This window comes from Equus quagga, chromosome 4 (genome assembly GCF_021613505.1).
Source record: "Equus quagga isolate Etosha38 chromosome 4, UCLA_HA_Equagga_1.0, whole genome shotgun sequence".
NCBI lineage: Eukaryota > Metazoa > Chordata > Mammalia > Perissodactyla > Equidae > Equus > Equus quagga.
Window position 1 is genome coordinate 26,920,414 of NC_060270.1, and position 16,847 is coordinate 26,937,260.

A 16,847-nucleotide genomic window follows, 5' to 3' on the forward strand; every position below is an offset into this window, starting at 1 on the left:
CGGCGCCTCGCTCGGTCTGCGGGCGCTCTGCGCCCCCTACGCCCTTCGGTCAGCCGAAAAGCTTAGGCGCAGCAGCAGTGCCGCAGCGACCCGACAACTTCTATTGACGTCACAACTGCCCGCCAAAACAGCCCCTCCCACCCATAGAACCGCCAGAAGTGCGGTGGGTGGGACTTCCGGCGGCTGTGCGCACCGCCCCCGGCCCCCGGGAGGGCTCTGTCCCCGTGTCGTAGCCCCGCCTGCTTTCCGTTTGGGTGGCGTCGGACTTTCCCCTGCGCCTGCTGTTCGAGGAGGCTGTGGAAACGTCGGAGTGTCGCGAGAATGGTTACTGGCGAGAAACGGGAAAGCTGAAAACAAATTAAAAAGCCCGAACAGTGATTTTTGAAATTCTTACCTCAGTATTCGTCACACCACCTTTCTGTTTCTGTTAATGTGTAACTAAGACCCTTAGGTCGCTTTCCAAAGTTCTTAGAAGAGCATCTCTGAGGTTGATCTCCCAGAAGGGTTGTGGTCGCAGAGTCCGCAAACTTGCAGTAATTTAACGGGCACTTAGGCTTCCTTCTATAGCCCGGACCCTTCCTAAGTCTCCGGCCCGGAGATAGATTATATTAGGTTGCCTCCCCTCCTAAGGAGTTGGGAAACAAGCTGCAGGGCTGCGTCGAACCTGGAGCTCAGCCGTCATGTGCCTCATTTATAATGTACTACTTTACTATGAAATTGCAATCTAGACAATGAAGATTACAAAGGAGGTCCAAAAAAAAAAGTTTAACATTTTATGCATTTTGAAATGTTTTTACACTTTGATATTAAGTTCTTGTACTGACAACTCATCCTAGTGAATTGAGTTCTATGAAAAAAGTACTTTCTGGATAGAAAAATGACAAAGATTAGACACTGTGATCCTTAGTGCTTAAGAACCAACTCTCAGAGAGACGGAAAGTAAAATGGTGGTTGCCAGGGGCTGGGAGAGTTATGTTTTAATGGGTATAGAGTCTCAGTTTTACAAATTCTGGAGATAGTTGGTGGTGATGGTTGCACAACATTGTGAATGTATTTAATACTACTGAACTGTACACTTGAAAATGGTCAGGATGGCATATTTTATATTATGTGTATTTTATCACAATAATAAAAAAAGAACTTGGCCTGAGTTTTTTGAGGAAATTAACTGTGGCAGAAGAGAAAAGAAAATCACTGTGCATGAGAATAGCGTTTAAGGTCTTTTGGGTTTGCTGAGGGCTTTCAGGTTGAGGAGATGAGTGGTTTCCAGATAGAGCCTAACCAAAGAGGTGTGGGTTCTTGGTAGAGAGCTTTGTTTTGTTTAAGGTGGGTTCAGTAACCTTTGGTTGTCATCCAGTTGTCCACAGCATCCATCCCTTAACCTGGATTTCCAGGCTCTGTAATATGGTCCCAACCTGCTTTTCTCACAGAATCTCCCATTATTCTTTTAAATATTCAACTGTGGTCTGTTTGCTGTCATTTTGTGCTTTCAGGCCATTGCTTTCTCAATTCATCCTAAATGAGTTGTTTTGTGGCTTTGTCTCCTTCAAGGATGAATTCAACGCACTTCTCCCAGAAATATTTCTCTATCACACAGTGATACCCCTCTTCTGAACTCACTCAAGAATAAATGGCCTAGTGATAGTGGTTTTTATTGTAATCTTATTTAACTCTTGCATTTTGATTTCCATTTTCAGGTACTTGTGTCATGTGTAATAGATAGATTTTATATGCTTCCTCAGATTTCCTTGGCCTCATTTACTTTCTAGACCAACAGTCCCTGGGTCTGCTTGGAGCTAACCAGTTGCATTCCTGGAATCTCTGGCTCCTCCTGCCATGTCTTGGTTCCTGTGAAATACTGCACAGAACAATCCCAGCTCTGACTTCCCAGTGGCTCCTGGGAGGGCTTAGATGATGCATCCTGGAAGTATGGGTGGTCACTCCCCATGGAGCAAACTTTGGCCAATTGAAAACAATAGACTGAGTGGACCTGACATAGAAATTTTTCCTTCTTCCTTACAAGGCATGGTTTCTCCAAACAGTGTGTGTGGAGAAGTACCAGACTGAGTGTGTGTTTCTGCCAAGAAACCTGCTGTGTCTCTCGAGGTTCATTTTCAAGGAGGGGCCAGCAAGGTAACACATCACCTTGTGTTACTTATACTTCTCTACCTTCTGTCCTTCCAGAGTGTTACTTATTATGGCTGTCTTGAATTTGTACCTCCCAAATAAAGCCATCAACACTTAACCTTTACCAGGAGTACAGGGTCCACATTTTTAAATGTTTCTGTTATTCACAGCACCTGGCACATGGCATTTAGTGTTCAATAAATATTATAAAATATATGGTCAATGTGTGTGAATTCCCTTTCTAGTATAAATAACTGTGGTACTCTACTAGAGAGAAAAAGTACATCAACACACAATATATATTAGGTGTTCCATCGTTGTTGTTTTTTTTTTTTGTCTTTTAATAGGTAGAACATTCACATGGTTCAAAATTCAAAATGTACAAGACAGATTAACAGTGAAAAGACTGCCTCCTATCTTTGACCCCTAGCCTCTTAGTTTTCTTGCCTAAGACAACCAATGTTATCACTTCCTTATGTATCCCTCCAGAGGAAGTTTATGAAGTTTACGGTTATAATAGCTTATATATGTGTATGTGTGTCTGTGTGTATATATATATATACACACACATACATATTTGGTTTTGCCCTTTTTTCCACTTTATATTGGAAATAAGTATTTTAAAACAACGCATCTTGGTGATAACTCCATATACAGTAACACAAAGAGCTTCTTCATTCTCTTATATGGCTACATAGAAAATATCCATTGTATCCATATATCATAATTTCTTTAACACTCCTCTCACTTTTGTTACAAAAATAAGACTGTAACAAAATTGTACTTAGATATTTTTTTCCCATTTGCAAGATAAATTACTAGAACTGGAATCGCTAGGTCATAGAGTAACAAGTTAGTTTTTGACTGATGGTATCAATTCTTTTAGAGATGACTTTTGCTCTGCAGGGGCCTTCACTGCTTTTCCCTTCTCAGTGACCTGAACAGCCCTCAGCAAGGCATCCTGCAGAGCTTGGTTATTTACCATGTTAGTGATCATGAAATTGACATCCCTGATGTACATCTGCCTCACTTTAGAAGTGTAGTGTTCTGCCTTGTTACCATGTGCAATAAAGAAGGTACACAGTGCTGTGATATCTTCTTCCTGCAGCCCAGACTCCTCCAGGACAGACTCCCAGACGATTCTAATGCGCTTGTTCTTAACTTTTCGTCTAAGGACAGAGGCTAAGGTGGGAAGACCTCTCACCAGATCTGGCAGCTTCTCAAGCACACGAGTGTGCAAACAGATGAGTACTTCAATGACATAGCTGTATAAAATATTCAATTCCATTGAAGTGAACCTACAAAAATGGAGAGAGCTTCTTAAGCAGTTGAAGTCTTTATGTACAAATATAAAATAAATTCTATTAGGATAACTCAGAGAAATGCAAACCCACTAGGAGAACCAGCTGCTGTATTTTAGAAAATACTTTAGAAATAGGACCTGCTACCTGGACACCTTAGTTCTCTGGCCACCCATACTATAAGTTTCTCAATGGCAGAGGAGTTATATTATTCATCTCTGTGTTAGTAAGACTTGGCAAGCAAGAGACTCTGTGATGAGATGAGTAGCATAATGTCTGGCATATAAACAGGTGCTCAAATTAATCTTTTTTGAATGAATGAAGCTAAGAAAATGTGATTTCTTCACAATCCATTGTTGGAACCATATTAAGAAATTCAATTTTAGAATGACCACTGCAAGCTCTCACAAAGCCACAAAACTCCACTGATTTCTCATTGGATACTCACCTGAGTGCCAGAACTGCTGTCCACAGCTCATCTTGGGCTGCCTGGCTTGCCAACGTTTTGCTATGATGTTCAAATTTCTGTGTCAGATTATCCTTGGTGAAGTCCAGTTCTTTGAACTGTGCTTCTAAAGCTTGGAGTTTGTGGTCTACTCTATAGGATAAAAAAATCAAGGGTTAGTTTAGATCAGGGGACAAAGCTAAAGTTTTTGCCTTAAGATAAGACTAATACATTGCTTACAACTACTACCAAATTTGGATTGCTATTCAAATTTAAGTTATAGGGGCTGGCCCCGTGGCCGAGCGGTTGAGTTCGCGCGCTCCGCTGCAGGCGGCCCAGTGTTTCGTTGGTTCGAATCCTGGGTGCGGACATGGCACTGCTCATCAGACCACACTGAGGCAGCGTCCCACATACCACAACTAGAAGGACCCACAACGAAGAATAGACAACTATGTACCGGGGGGCTTTGGGGAGAAAAAGGAAAAAATAAAATCTAAAAAAAAAAAAACAAAAAAACAAATTTAAGTTATGAACAGATGTTCCCATTTGCCATTCTCTCTAGCCATCATCCTAGTTCTTGCATTCTTTATATTGCCAACTTTTGAATTCTCTAATTACTTGAATTATCTGCCATGTCTTGTCTTTGTATTGTACTTTATACTTTAAAAAGTGTTTTCTACTAGCATTACTTTGATTCTTGCAACAACAATAAGAAGTGAAGCAGTCATTTTTACTATTTCACAGATAAAGAAATTGAGTCTCAACAAGATTGAGATCTAATGTCATACAGCTAGCTAGTGCTGGGACCAGTATTTGATAACTTGGCTTTCTCTACCCTATTCTGGCTGTCCAAATTCTATCCTTCCTTCAAGGATAAGCTCAAATTCCACTGCCTGCTTAAATGCTCCAGCCTGCCTACCTAGAAATCTCCTACTCACCCACTTCATTTTCACAGGGTCTGCCTCTACCACCTGTCACTCCTCACCTCCTGGTTTATTTTTAGAGTTAGCTTTTCATGAATAAATTGTAAGTTTTTGGAGGGAGGGGATCAGATACTATTTCTTAGACATCTTTATACCTGTCCCCTAATACCTAGCAGAGGCCTTACACAGAAGTAATAAAATGTGGGCCGTATGATTGACATCTATGATATGAATGAAATGCTGAGCTGTGTAACCCAACATGGGGATTTGAGTAGCTCCACACAGCCCTAATCATCAGAGGGCGCTGTGGCACTGGAATTATGTCTAACAAACCACAAAGAACTGGAACAACACCACAACTCACTTGCCTGAAGCCACCCACATTGTCTTTCATAAAGGTACACAAACACACATACCACTTCCCTCAGGTTCTATGTCCCCAGCGACTTGAACACTGTTGTGTTTGCCAGGTTCTGTCTTTGACCGTCTTCTCTTCTTGGTCCTCACTTTCTCCCAAGGCTAATTCAGCTTCAGGCACCACCTCTTTCCCAAGCTCTAGACCTAATGTGGACTAGGTTTTGTACATCCCCACCTGGATGAGAAGTCAAACTCAACTGTCCTCACTGAACCTACTATCCCCCCGACTCCCTATCCAGACGTTACTACAGTGGAATTTTCTCACCGCTTTGGATTCTATTTACACATGGATAAGGCTCAATATGAAATGTGTGTTTCGGAGGAGCAAAAGCCTACATGACCTAATATGTTGGCAATCTCTGTCTACACATCAAAATTATGTTATCTGGCATACTGTTTGTATTAACTTTTAGATCTTTAAGACTATATTGCCTATAGGTCATCTCTAGCTTGTCAATCAGTATAAAAGTTTACAACTGCGGCAGTTCTTTGGCATCTTCTCTCCAAAAGGTATTCCCAGACCATTCCAAATAAATCCTAACCAACATGTCTGCAAATCTGAGTCTGTCTTCTACTACAATTCCCAAGCTCATTTAACGACATCACCATAACGATATCAATTGCTTGAACTAGAAATCTCAGAATAATTCTCACGTTTTTTCTTTTCTTCCTCCCCATTAATGTCTCTAATCTATCCCCTCCTCTCCCTCTCCACTAAACCAATTAATCACCATCTTTCTCCTGGACCTAGGATTACAGTAGCCTAACTGGATCCCTGCTTTAAATTTCTGCCACTTCCAATCCATCCTTCAGAAATATGCTTCTAAAACACAGTTCTGATCAAGCAGCTCAACTGCTTTTCTACCTTTTATGCCACCCTGACTTGCTCAGTGATGTCATTAGAGCCAAGTTGGATCTCCTCAAGGAAACATAAAGCTCTTTACCCTTTGCACCCATCTTCTGCCATTCCTCTCACATCCTAATCACCAATTATGTGAGACATCTAGCTGCTGACTGAGTATAGTACGCCATTCCAAGCTTCTGTGGCTTATATGTACTGTTTCCTCAGCCTAGAATTCTTTCTCATATTTTTCTTTCTCATAAACTGCTACTCTCACTTTAACATCCAGCTTACATGTCTCTCTATGAAGGGTTCCTTTTCCTGGTATCAAAGGCAAAATTAATTGACCCTCTCTTCATGTTCTCATAGCCCTTTAGGAACATCACAATTATAAGGTCAATCACATTAAATTGTCAGAATTTTTGAAAACTTCTGTTATCCCTACAGGCCGTGGACTCCTTGAGGGCAGAAACCACATTTTACTTATTTTTGTATACCTACCATATAGCCCATGCATTATTGGAATGGAATTATAGCACCTGGGAGTAGATTTTTCTTTATTATTAATTTACGTATTTTTTAAACCTGGAAGACTTAAGCCGCTTTAACAGAGACAGAATTCTAACTAGCATATTTGTAGTTCTTTGCCTATTTTTATTCTTCATTCTTCTCTTACCCATCTTCCCAGAAAAACAGACCTATTCTTGCTCCCTCCCTGTAGCCCTTAGCAACCTTTTCATTGCCTCCTTTAAGGATATCAGGGTTGTGGTTTCATTGTTCATCTTCTTAAGGCAAAGGAAGGGAAACAAAACAAGCAAAACAAAAAGCCCAATAGAGGTTTGAATCCAGAGTTTTCTGCTGTCTTCCACTCAGCAACAGGCAGCAGCAGCATGAGTATTCGATCTAAATTTTGCCTGAAAGGTCACTCAGTACAAGGAGCTTTTAATAGCTTGTACATCCAAATATAGTTTCAAAGAACTGATCGTGTGAACACAGGTGTCCTGGAATGCACTGTAATATGTGCCTTTGAAAAATGAGCCATAGTACATCAACATAGCACAACAACAAGGTGTCATTGTGGCTTTATGTATATTCTGCTACATGTATATACAGATATACAAATGTATACATATACTTGGATTAAATTTAAAGGAAATATTAGTCTCAAATTTTAACAGCTTAATTATTCAATTATAATCTAAATTAGGTTTAGAGAGAGCTCCAGACTTTTACGACGTATTATATCAATGCTAAAAATCTAACCATCCTTAGAAGCTAATAAATATTTATTGAGAGCTTCTAGTATCAGCTATGGTATTGGAAATAAGAGCAGATGTAAAACGGGATTCCTGAATTCAAGGAGTTTAAACTCTAACTGGGGAGATAGGACATATAGTTAAAAAGAAAACATATACAAAACATTGTGTGCTAAATAGGTGCTACATGACCATAAAATTCATAGAAGATGAGAGAATAGGTTGCTGAAGCCTTGAATAACTGAGAAACACTCACACTGAAGGTAGGATTTGGGCTTGGCCTTAAAGGAAATGTAAGTCTTTGGTTATTAGAGAAAAGAGAGAAGGGTTTACAAACTGGAGAAACAGTGTGAGCAAAATCGCAGAGGTGGCTAGGTACATGATGTGGTCAGGGAACAATGAATGAGTATGTCTTAAGCAAAAGATTCACGTGAGAAAAAGAAAAACAACATTTAAACTGATAAGAGCCAGGTTGTGGATTTATTCATTTATGGAATAATTTATTCACTTATTCAATATTTACTGAACATGATAATATCAACTGAATGGATAAAACCTATGAATGAATGATCGGCACTATTCCAGGTAGTGAGAATACAATGATGAGTAAGGCAAAACTCTGCCCTAAGGAGCATACTAGTAGGGAGACAGAAAACATGGATCACAAAAGAGTGGCTCATTCTACATAGCCTGGTAACGAGTTTGAACATATGTGAGCTGTTGGTTCTGTAAAATTAATCTAGTAGTGGTGTTTAGGATGGATCCAAGTGGGAATAAAACCAGAGGCAGAGAAGCCCCTCAGGAGACTGCTATCACAGTCAGATGGGAGGTGATGAGGGCCCAGGTTACAATGGTGGTCCTAGCAGTGGAAAAGCAAAGGGACAGCTCTGAGAGATGTTATAACTCCCCCAAGGACTCCTGGGGGCTGGCGTCAGGAAGTCTCACATGAATCTTCAGAAAAGTTCGAATGTCCTAAGGGAATCAAGTCCTTCCTTGCCCCAGTGGGTAAACCTTGCTAGGGTCTTTGTGTCCTACCAAGTAGCCATCCTCTCCGACCTCCACCTCCACCTCCATCCTTCATATCCCACCCCCACCCGCACCTAGCTACTTTTATCTCATTAACAGAATCCAAATTTTGTTGGAGTATTGGGCAGCCATGTGCTTCAGGGGAGGCTGGGCCCCTCCCCAGTCACAGGAGGGTGAACTTGATTAGACTAAGCCAATTATAGTAATTTCATTATTGTTGCCATATCCTTGGTTTAGGAATGGGCGGTTGGCAGAATTCTAGCCTATGAAATGTGAGAGGAGGTCTACTGTGGGGCTTCTGAGAAAAGTTTTTTTAAAATTGTGATAAAGTATACATAACATAAAATTTACCATTTTGGTGGGGGGTGGGTTAAATGGGTGAAGGTAGTACATACCCATTTTGTACCAAAAGGTATCAACTTCCAGTTATAAAATAAGTCCTGGGGATGTAATGAACATCATGGAGACTAAAGTTAATAATATTTTATTGTATATTTGGAAGTTGCTAAGAGAGTAGAACTTAAAAGTTCTCATCACAAGAAAAAAATTGTAATTATGTGTGGTGATGGATGTTAACTAGACTTACTGTGGTGACTATTTCTCAACATATACTTATATTGAATCACTATTTTGTACGCTTGAAACTAATATAATGTTATACATCAATTACATCTCAATTTTAAAAATTTACCACTTTTGACCATTTTTAAGTGTACATTTCTGTGACATTAAGTACACTTACACTGTTGTCCAACCATCACCACCATCCATCTCTGGAACTTTTTCATCTTCCCCCACTGAAACTCTGTACCCGTTAAACCCCAACTCCATATTCTCTCCTCTCCTCAGCCCTTGAAATCACCCTTCTACTTTTAGTCTCTGTAAATTTGACTACTCTAGATGCTTATATAAGAGAAATTGTACAATATTTGTCTGTTTGTGCCTGGGAGAAAAGTTTTTCTTATGATAAAAAAAAATATAGGAGAGAATGGTCTTTGTTCGTCCTTCAATATTGTTGAATCTTCATGTGATGCCTGGAACTGCAGCAGCCACCCTGTTACGACCGTGAGATGAACTAGCCTCAGAGAGCAAGCCAGGACAGCAGAGCAGAAAGATGAAAAGAACCTATCACAGTGGAAAATAGTATGGAAGTTCCTCAAAAAATTAAAAAATAGGACTACCGCATGATCCAGCAATCCCTCTTCTGGGTAGACACATCCAAAGAAAATGAAAACAGGAGGTCGAAGAGCTATCTGCACTCCTATGTTCATTGCAGCATCATCACAATAGCCAAGATATGGAAACAACTTAAGTGTCTGAGAAAGAAGGAAAACCTGCTGTTTGTGACAATATGGATGGACCTTGAGGGCATCAGGCTAAGTGAAATAAGCCAGACAGAGAAAGACAAATACTGCATGGTATTACTTATATGTGGAATCTAAATAAAAAGTCAAACTCACAGAAACAGAGAATAGAAAAGTGGTTGCCAGGGGCTAGGGAGTGAGGGAAATCGGGAGAGGTTAATAAAAGAGTAAAGAAAAAAAATTTTTTACGGAAAAGAACCTGTCACTGAATTAACCTCCCCTAGAACTGTTCCATTGCTGGCTGCTTATTATGGGGAATAACAACTTTGCCTTATTGATTAAGCCTTTTCTGGTTGGCATTTCTGTCCTTAAGGAGTTAACAGTTCAGTGAAGTAAGCTTTATATGTCAGATTCTTCTTTGCTGAGGTTTCTTCTGAAGCCCTTCGTTTTTCTGGAGCTAACATTAATTTTCTTATGGGTAGATCTGTGGTCAGGACCTTGACAAGGAAATAAAACAGAGAAGGAAGGAAAGAATGGTGGAGACTGATGCTCACATCTCTGTCTTCAGCCCACTCAGAGTAAGCCAATGTGGGACCAGCCCCCAGCTCCTGGAAGAACATTTAGAACAGAGCGAAAAGCAAGCAGTTCTGCTCCAGGAGCTGAGCCTGCCAATTCCACCCCCCAGTGCTGTTTCCTCTAGGTTGCTGCCTGCCTATCCAGATCTAGTGCTTGTTTCCTTCTCCTGGCTTTCACTGACCGCCTCTTTTCTGTGCAGACCTAAATAGTACCTGCTGATCTTTCCATCTTACATCGCCTCTCTGGTATTTGGCCTTTTGTCTGCCCAGTCTTTTGTAATTTCCTGATCTGTTCTGCCAGGCTCATCTTCCGGACTCTCCTTGTCCCCTGTCATATTGCTTTCCAAACTCTTTAAACTGATAAACTTTATTTTTTTAGAGCCGTTTTAGACTCCCAACCAAATGAGCAGAAAGTACAGAGAGTTCCTATTTACCCCTACCCTCACACATGCACAACTTTCCCCACTATTGACATCCTGCACCACAGTGGTACATTTGTTACAATTGATTAACCAACACTGACACATTATTATTACTCAAAGTCCACAGTTAACATTAGGATTCACTCTTCCTGGTGTCCATTCTATTAGTTTTGACAACTGGGTAGGAACATGTATCAACCACTGCAATATCATATAGAATTGTTTCACTGTCTTAAAAATCCTGTACGCTCTGCCTATTCATCTCTCCCTTCCCCCAAACCCCTGGAAACCACTGATCTTTTTACTGTCTCTATAGTTTTGCCTTTGCAAGAATGTAGTTGGAATCATATAGTATGTAGCCTTTTCGGAGTGGATTCTTTTGCTTAGTAATATGCACTTGTTTCCTTCATATCGTTTCATGGCTTGATAACTCATGTCTTTTTAGCACTGAATAATATTCCATTGTCTGGATGTACTACAGTCTTTATCCATTCACCTGCTGAAGGAATCTTGGGTGCTTCCAAGTTTGGCAATCATGAATAAAGCTGCTATAAACATCTGTGTGTAGGTTTTTGTGTGGACATAAGTTTTCAGCTTATTTGTGTAAATACCAAGGAGCTAAATTGCGGAATTGCATGGTAAGAGTATGTTTAGTTTTGTAAGAAACTGCCAGACTGTCTTCCAAAGTCACTGTCCCATTTTGCATCCCCGTCAGCAATGAATGAGAGTTCCTGTTGCTCCACATCCTTGTCGGCATTTGGTGTTGCCTGTGTTTCGGATTTTGGCCATTCTAATAGGCGTGTAGTGGTATCTCATTGTTGGTTTAACCTGTAATTTCCTAATGACAAATGATGTTGAACATCTTTTCATCTGCTTACTTGCCATCTGTATATCTTCTTTGGTGAAGTGTGTGTTTAGGCGTTTTGCCCATTTTTAAATTGGGTTGTTTGTTTTCTTATCATTGACCTTTAAGAATTCTTTGGATATTCTGGCTAACAGTCCTTTATCAGTTGTGTCTTTTTCAAATATTCTCTCAGACAAACCTTTTCATAACAAAGCTGCAGCCTAGATTCCTGCCTGCTTTCTGTTGCAGGGTACAAATCTTTAAAAGAATGCTGTGCTCAAGAGCTAAACAGCAGTGCCAAGAAGTAAACAGTACTTTGCTCTAAAACAAGGATCTAAAGCACCAGCAGGTTTTTGTTGTTTATTGTAGAGCTGCATCGAGTACTAACAATTAGATACTTTAAGTACTATACTTTGAGTGCTGAACTTAAAGTACAGATACTAACAGAGTAATATTATTTCCAGAGCCTTCTGACCCAGGAAAAAGATCCAGAAGTTTTTGTTAGAGATTAAGTTACCATTAGTAAGCTTACTAATGGCCACCTTGCCCTAAGAGTTCTTGTAACAGTAGCACATGTGGTTGGAAATAAGATTTGTTAAAATGATACTTTGTCAGGAGGGCTGCCAACCTGGTTTTGCCCACTTTGTACTTTCTTCATACTTCAATCTTCAAGAAGATGCATTCAGTCCAGAGACTTATCTGTGCCAATATCACTTGCAAATTTATAAAGACTACAAAAGGATTCATTGAGAATGTCTGAGCTCATATTCTAGAAAGAAAATTCCATGCATTTTATGGTTGGGATCCTTCCGGACCTCACCCAATGCATCTCTTCATCTGGCTACTCATTTGTATTCTTTAATACATCCTTTGTAATAAATTGGTAATAGTAGGAAAACTGTTCCTCTGGGTTCTGTGAGCCATTCCAGCAAATTATCAAACTTGAGGAGGGGGTCATGGAAACCTCTGATTTATAGCCAGTTAGTCAGAAGTACAGGTGAAAACTTGGGACTTCTGATTGACGTCTGCAGCAGGGGCAGTCTTGTGGGACTGTGCCCTTAACCTGTGGGGTCTGTGCTAACTCTGGGCAGTTAATTTTAGAACTGAGGTAAGTAGTAGGACACCCAGCGAATGTCTGCCAAGAATTGGAGAATTGCTTGGTGTGGAAAAACCCACACTGCGGGGCCAGCCCCATGGCCTAGTGGGTGCTCTGCTTTGGCGGCCTGGGTTCAGTTCCTGCACCCGGACCTACACCTCTTTTTGGTGACCATGCTGTGGTAGTGATCCATATACAAAATAGAGGGAGATTGGCACAGATGTCAGTTCAGGGCAAATCTTCCTCAGCAAAAAAACCAAAAAACAAAAAACCAGATAACCCACACATATGGTGTCAGACGTATTGAGTGTAGAGAGGAACTTGTTTTTCCTTTTAATGACTTATCACAAGGTGAACACAGTCATGCTCCCTTAACTCAAATCAAGAAATAGAATATTGTCAACATGCCAGAATTGGCACAGTCGTTGTGGCTCCTCCCAATTATTGCTCTCCCTGTTTTCCCAAAAGGTAACCACTACATCTCATTATACATTAGTTTTGACTATTTTTGAACTTTTTGTAAATGGAATCAGTGTGGATTTTTAATAGCCTTATTGAGATATAATTCATATATCACAATTGACTCATTTTTTTTTTTTTTTAAGATTTTTTTATTTTTTCCTTTTTCTCCCCAAAGCCCCCCCGGTACATAGTTGTGTATTCTTCGTTGTGGGTTCCTCTAGTTGTAGCATGTGGGACGCTGCCTCAGCGTGGTCTGACGAGCAGTGCCATGTCCGCGCCCAGGATTCGAACCGACGAAACACTGGGCCGCCTGCAGCGGAGCGCGCGAACTTAACCACTCGGCCACGGGGCCAGCCCCCACAATTGACTCATTTTAAATGTACAATTCAAGAGTTTTTAGCATATTCACAGAGTCCTACAACCATCACCACAATCACTCCCCAATCCTTCCTGATCTCTCCTCCCTCTGCCGCTGGCACTAGCAGCCATTAATCTACTTTTTGTTTCTATAGATTTGCCTATTCTTGACATTTTATATAAATGGAGTCATAAGATATGTAGTCTTTTGTGACTGGCTTCTTTTACTTAGCATAATTTTTTCAAGGTCCCTCCATATTATAGCATGTGTCTGTATTTCGTTCCCTTTTATTGCCAAATAATATCCCATTAGTGGTGCCGTGGACTGAATTGTGTTCCCCCAAAATTCCTATGTGGAAGCCTTACCCCCCAATGTGACTGCATTTGAAAACAGGGACGTTAAAGAGGTAATAAAGGTTATATGAAGTTAGAAGGGTGGAGCTCTAATCCAATATGACTCGTGTCCTTAGAAGAAGAAGAGACGCTAGGGAGGTTCATGCACAAGAAAAAAGGCCATGTGAGGACACAGCAAGAAGGGAGCCTTTTACAAGCCGAAGAGAGAGGCCTCAGGAGAAATCAAACCTGCCAACATCTTGATATTGGACTTCCAGCGTCCAGAAACGTGACAAATAAACTTCTGTTGAAGTCATCCAGTCCGTGGTATTCTGTTCTGCCAAGCCCTAGGAGATTAATATAAGCACCAAATGGAAATTCTAGAGCTGAAAAATGCAACATCTTAAATCACAAATTCACAGGATAAATTAGGAGCTGAGATGAAAAAATTAATTAATCTGAAGACAGGGCAATAGAAACTCTAAACTGAAGCACAGAGAAGTAAGGCTGAAAACTAACAGAGCCTCAGTAATCTGTGAGACAACATCAAGAGTTCTGACATTTGTGTAGTGGAGTTCCAGCAAGGGAGGGAGACAGAAAAAATACTTGATGACAGAAATGTTTCCAAATTTGATGACACATATAGTTCCAAGAAGTTCCAAGAAGCCCAAGCAGAATATACCTAAAGAAAACCATACCAACGGTGACTATAGTTGATAACACTGTATGGTATAATTGAAATTTGCTTAGAGAGTAGAACTTAAATATTTTCACCAAAAAATAAAGAAAGATAAATATGTGAGGTGATGGATGTGATAATTAACTAGATGGGTGAATCCTTTCACAATGGATATGAATATCAAATCATCACATTGTACACTTTAAATATCTTAACAATTTATTTGTCAATAACACTGGGGAATAAAGAATAAAACCATACCAAAGCATGCCAGAATCAAATTGTTGAAAAACAATGATGAAGAGAACATCTTGAAAGCACCAAAGGAAAAAAGATGCATTAAATTCAGAGGAACAAAGGTAAACATTTCTGCTGACTTCTCATCAGAAACAATACAAGCCAGGAGAAATTGAATTGTCTTCTTGAAAATGATGGAATAGAACAAAAACAAGGGGGGAAAGCTATCAACCCACGACTCTCTATCCAGCAAAAATATCCTTCAAAATTGAAAGTAGAATAAAAAGATATTTGAGAAGGAAAAAATCAGAACGGAGTAGTATGGGCTGTTAATCCATTACGACTAGTAATGTCTTAGTCCCTTCTGGCTGCTGTAAAAATTTACCACAGACTGGGTAGCTTATAAACAATAGTAATTTATTTCTCACAGTTCTGGAGGCTGGGAAGGCCAAGATCAAGGCACCAGCATGGTTGCCTTCTGGTGAGGGCCCTCTTCCTCTTTCATAGCTGGCCCCTTCTTGCTGTGTCCTCACAGGGAGGAAGGGGCTAGAGATCTCTCTGGAGCCTCTTTTACAAAAGGCACTAATCCCATTCATGAGGCCTACACCCTCACAACTTAAGCATATCTCAAAGGCCTGACCTCCTAACAACTTTGGGGTTAAGTTTCAACATATTGAAATTTGGGGGGACACATTCAGACTATAGCAAGTGTTCTTATGAGAAGAGGAGAAGAACACAAGACACAGACACACAGGGGCGGATTGCTATGTGATAACAAAGGCAGATTGTAGTCCTATAGCTGCAAGCCAAAGAATGCCAAGGATTGCTGAAAAGCACCAGAAGCAGGAAGAGGGAGGAAGAATTCTCCACTATAGGTTTCAGGCCCTGATGACACCTTGTTTCCCAACTTTTCACCTCCAGAATATTCTTAAGATATATTCTTTCATGTCTTAAGCTACTAAGTTTATGGTACTTTGCTATGGCAGCACTAAGAACTGATAAACCATATAACCCTAGAGAAATGAAAATGTATATCCACAAAAAGATTTATACATGAGTATTTATAGTAGCTCTATTCATAATAGCCTGAACCAGAAACAATCCAAGTTTCCATCAATAGGTGTATGGATTGACAGATTGTAGTATATTCGTACAATGAAATATTACTCAGTAACCACTAATCTACTTCCTGTCTGTATAGATTTGCCTATTCTTGCCATTGTCTAATAATTTTGATTGTATGTTGGTCACTATGAATGTTACATTGTTGATTATATGGATTTTGTTGCTTCTTTAAAAATGTTTAGTTTTGTTCTGGTAGGCTGTTTGTTGACTGCGAATCAGAGTGATCTTTTCAAGGCTTGTTTGTTTTTAAGCTTTGTGATGATGGGTCTAGAGTAGCCTTTTCTGCAGGTCTAACTTAGCCCTACTAAATGCATCAGGTCAATAAGGTCTCCCAACACCACGTCTCCCAACACCAAGGTCTCTTTGATGCTTGTCCAGCATCCAGTTCCTCAGTAGCTTTTGTTTGCTGACCTCACGGAGTCTCATCCTACTCCTGCACAGCTTTGCATTTGGCCAAAGGCACAAGGGACCTCCTATGCAGATTTCTGAAACTTGTTCTCTGTGTAATTCCCATCTCTCTGGTATTTTGCTCCACAAATTTTAGCTGCCTTAGTCTCTATAACCTCTGACTTTTTCTCCTCAGCTCAGAAAGTCTGTCATGCTTTCCTTGGGATACCCCTTCTGTGCTGATATTTGGAAATGCCACCAAGCAGAAAGCTGGGGAAATTGTAGGGCTCATTTCACTTTTTCCCTTTCTCTCAGTAATCACTGTCCTGTGCTCCTGTGGTCCAATGACTGAAAACAATTATTTCATATATGTCGTACAGTTATCTAATTGCTTATGACAGAAGATTTAGGCTGGTACCAGTTACTCTGTCTTGCCTAGATATGTGTATTATTTTTTTGACTAGTTCCTTTTTGCTCAACATTATGTTTATAAGATTCATCCTTGTTGTTGAGTGAAGTAGTGAGCTTGCTTTTTATTTCTGTATGGCATTTTATAGTAGGAATATATCACAATTTACCTATATAATATGTTGTTATTGGACATTCGAGTAGTTTCCATTTGGAGGCTATTATAAACAATGCAGCTATGAACATTCTTGTACATGCCTTCCTGCTAGGTATATATCCAGA

The 16,847-nt window shown here is 40.1% G+C and overlaps 1 protein-coding gene across 1 annotated transcript; it reads right to left on the minus strand.

Annotated features, from left to right (window-relative positions):
* Positions 1-2,482: 2,482 nt before the first annotated feature.
* SMCO1 (single-pass membrane protein with coiled-coil domains 1) lies at positions 2,483-6,915 on the minus strand. Its single transcript, XM_046659694.1, has 3 exons — positions 6,787-6,915; positions 3,877-4,026; positions 2,483-3,425 (listed from the first exon to the last, which is right to left on the minus strand). Exons 1-3 carry the CDS (start codon positions 6,834-6,836, stop codon positions 2,981-2,983), a joined length of 645 nt encoding a protein of 214 aa, XP_046515650.1. The 5' UTR covers positions 6,837-6,915; the 3' UTR covers positions 2,483-2,980.
* Positions 6,916-16,847: the final 9,932 nt, after the last annotated feature.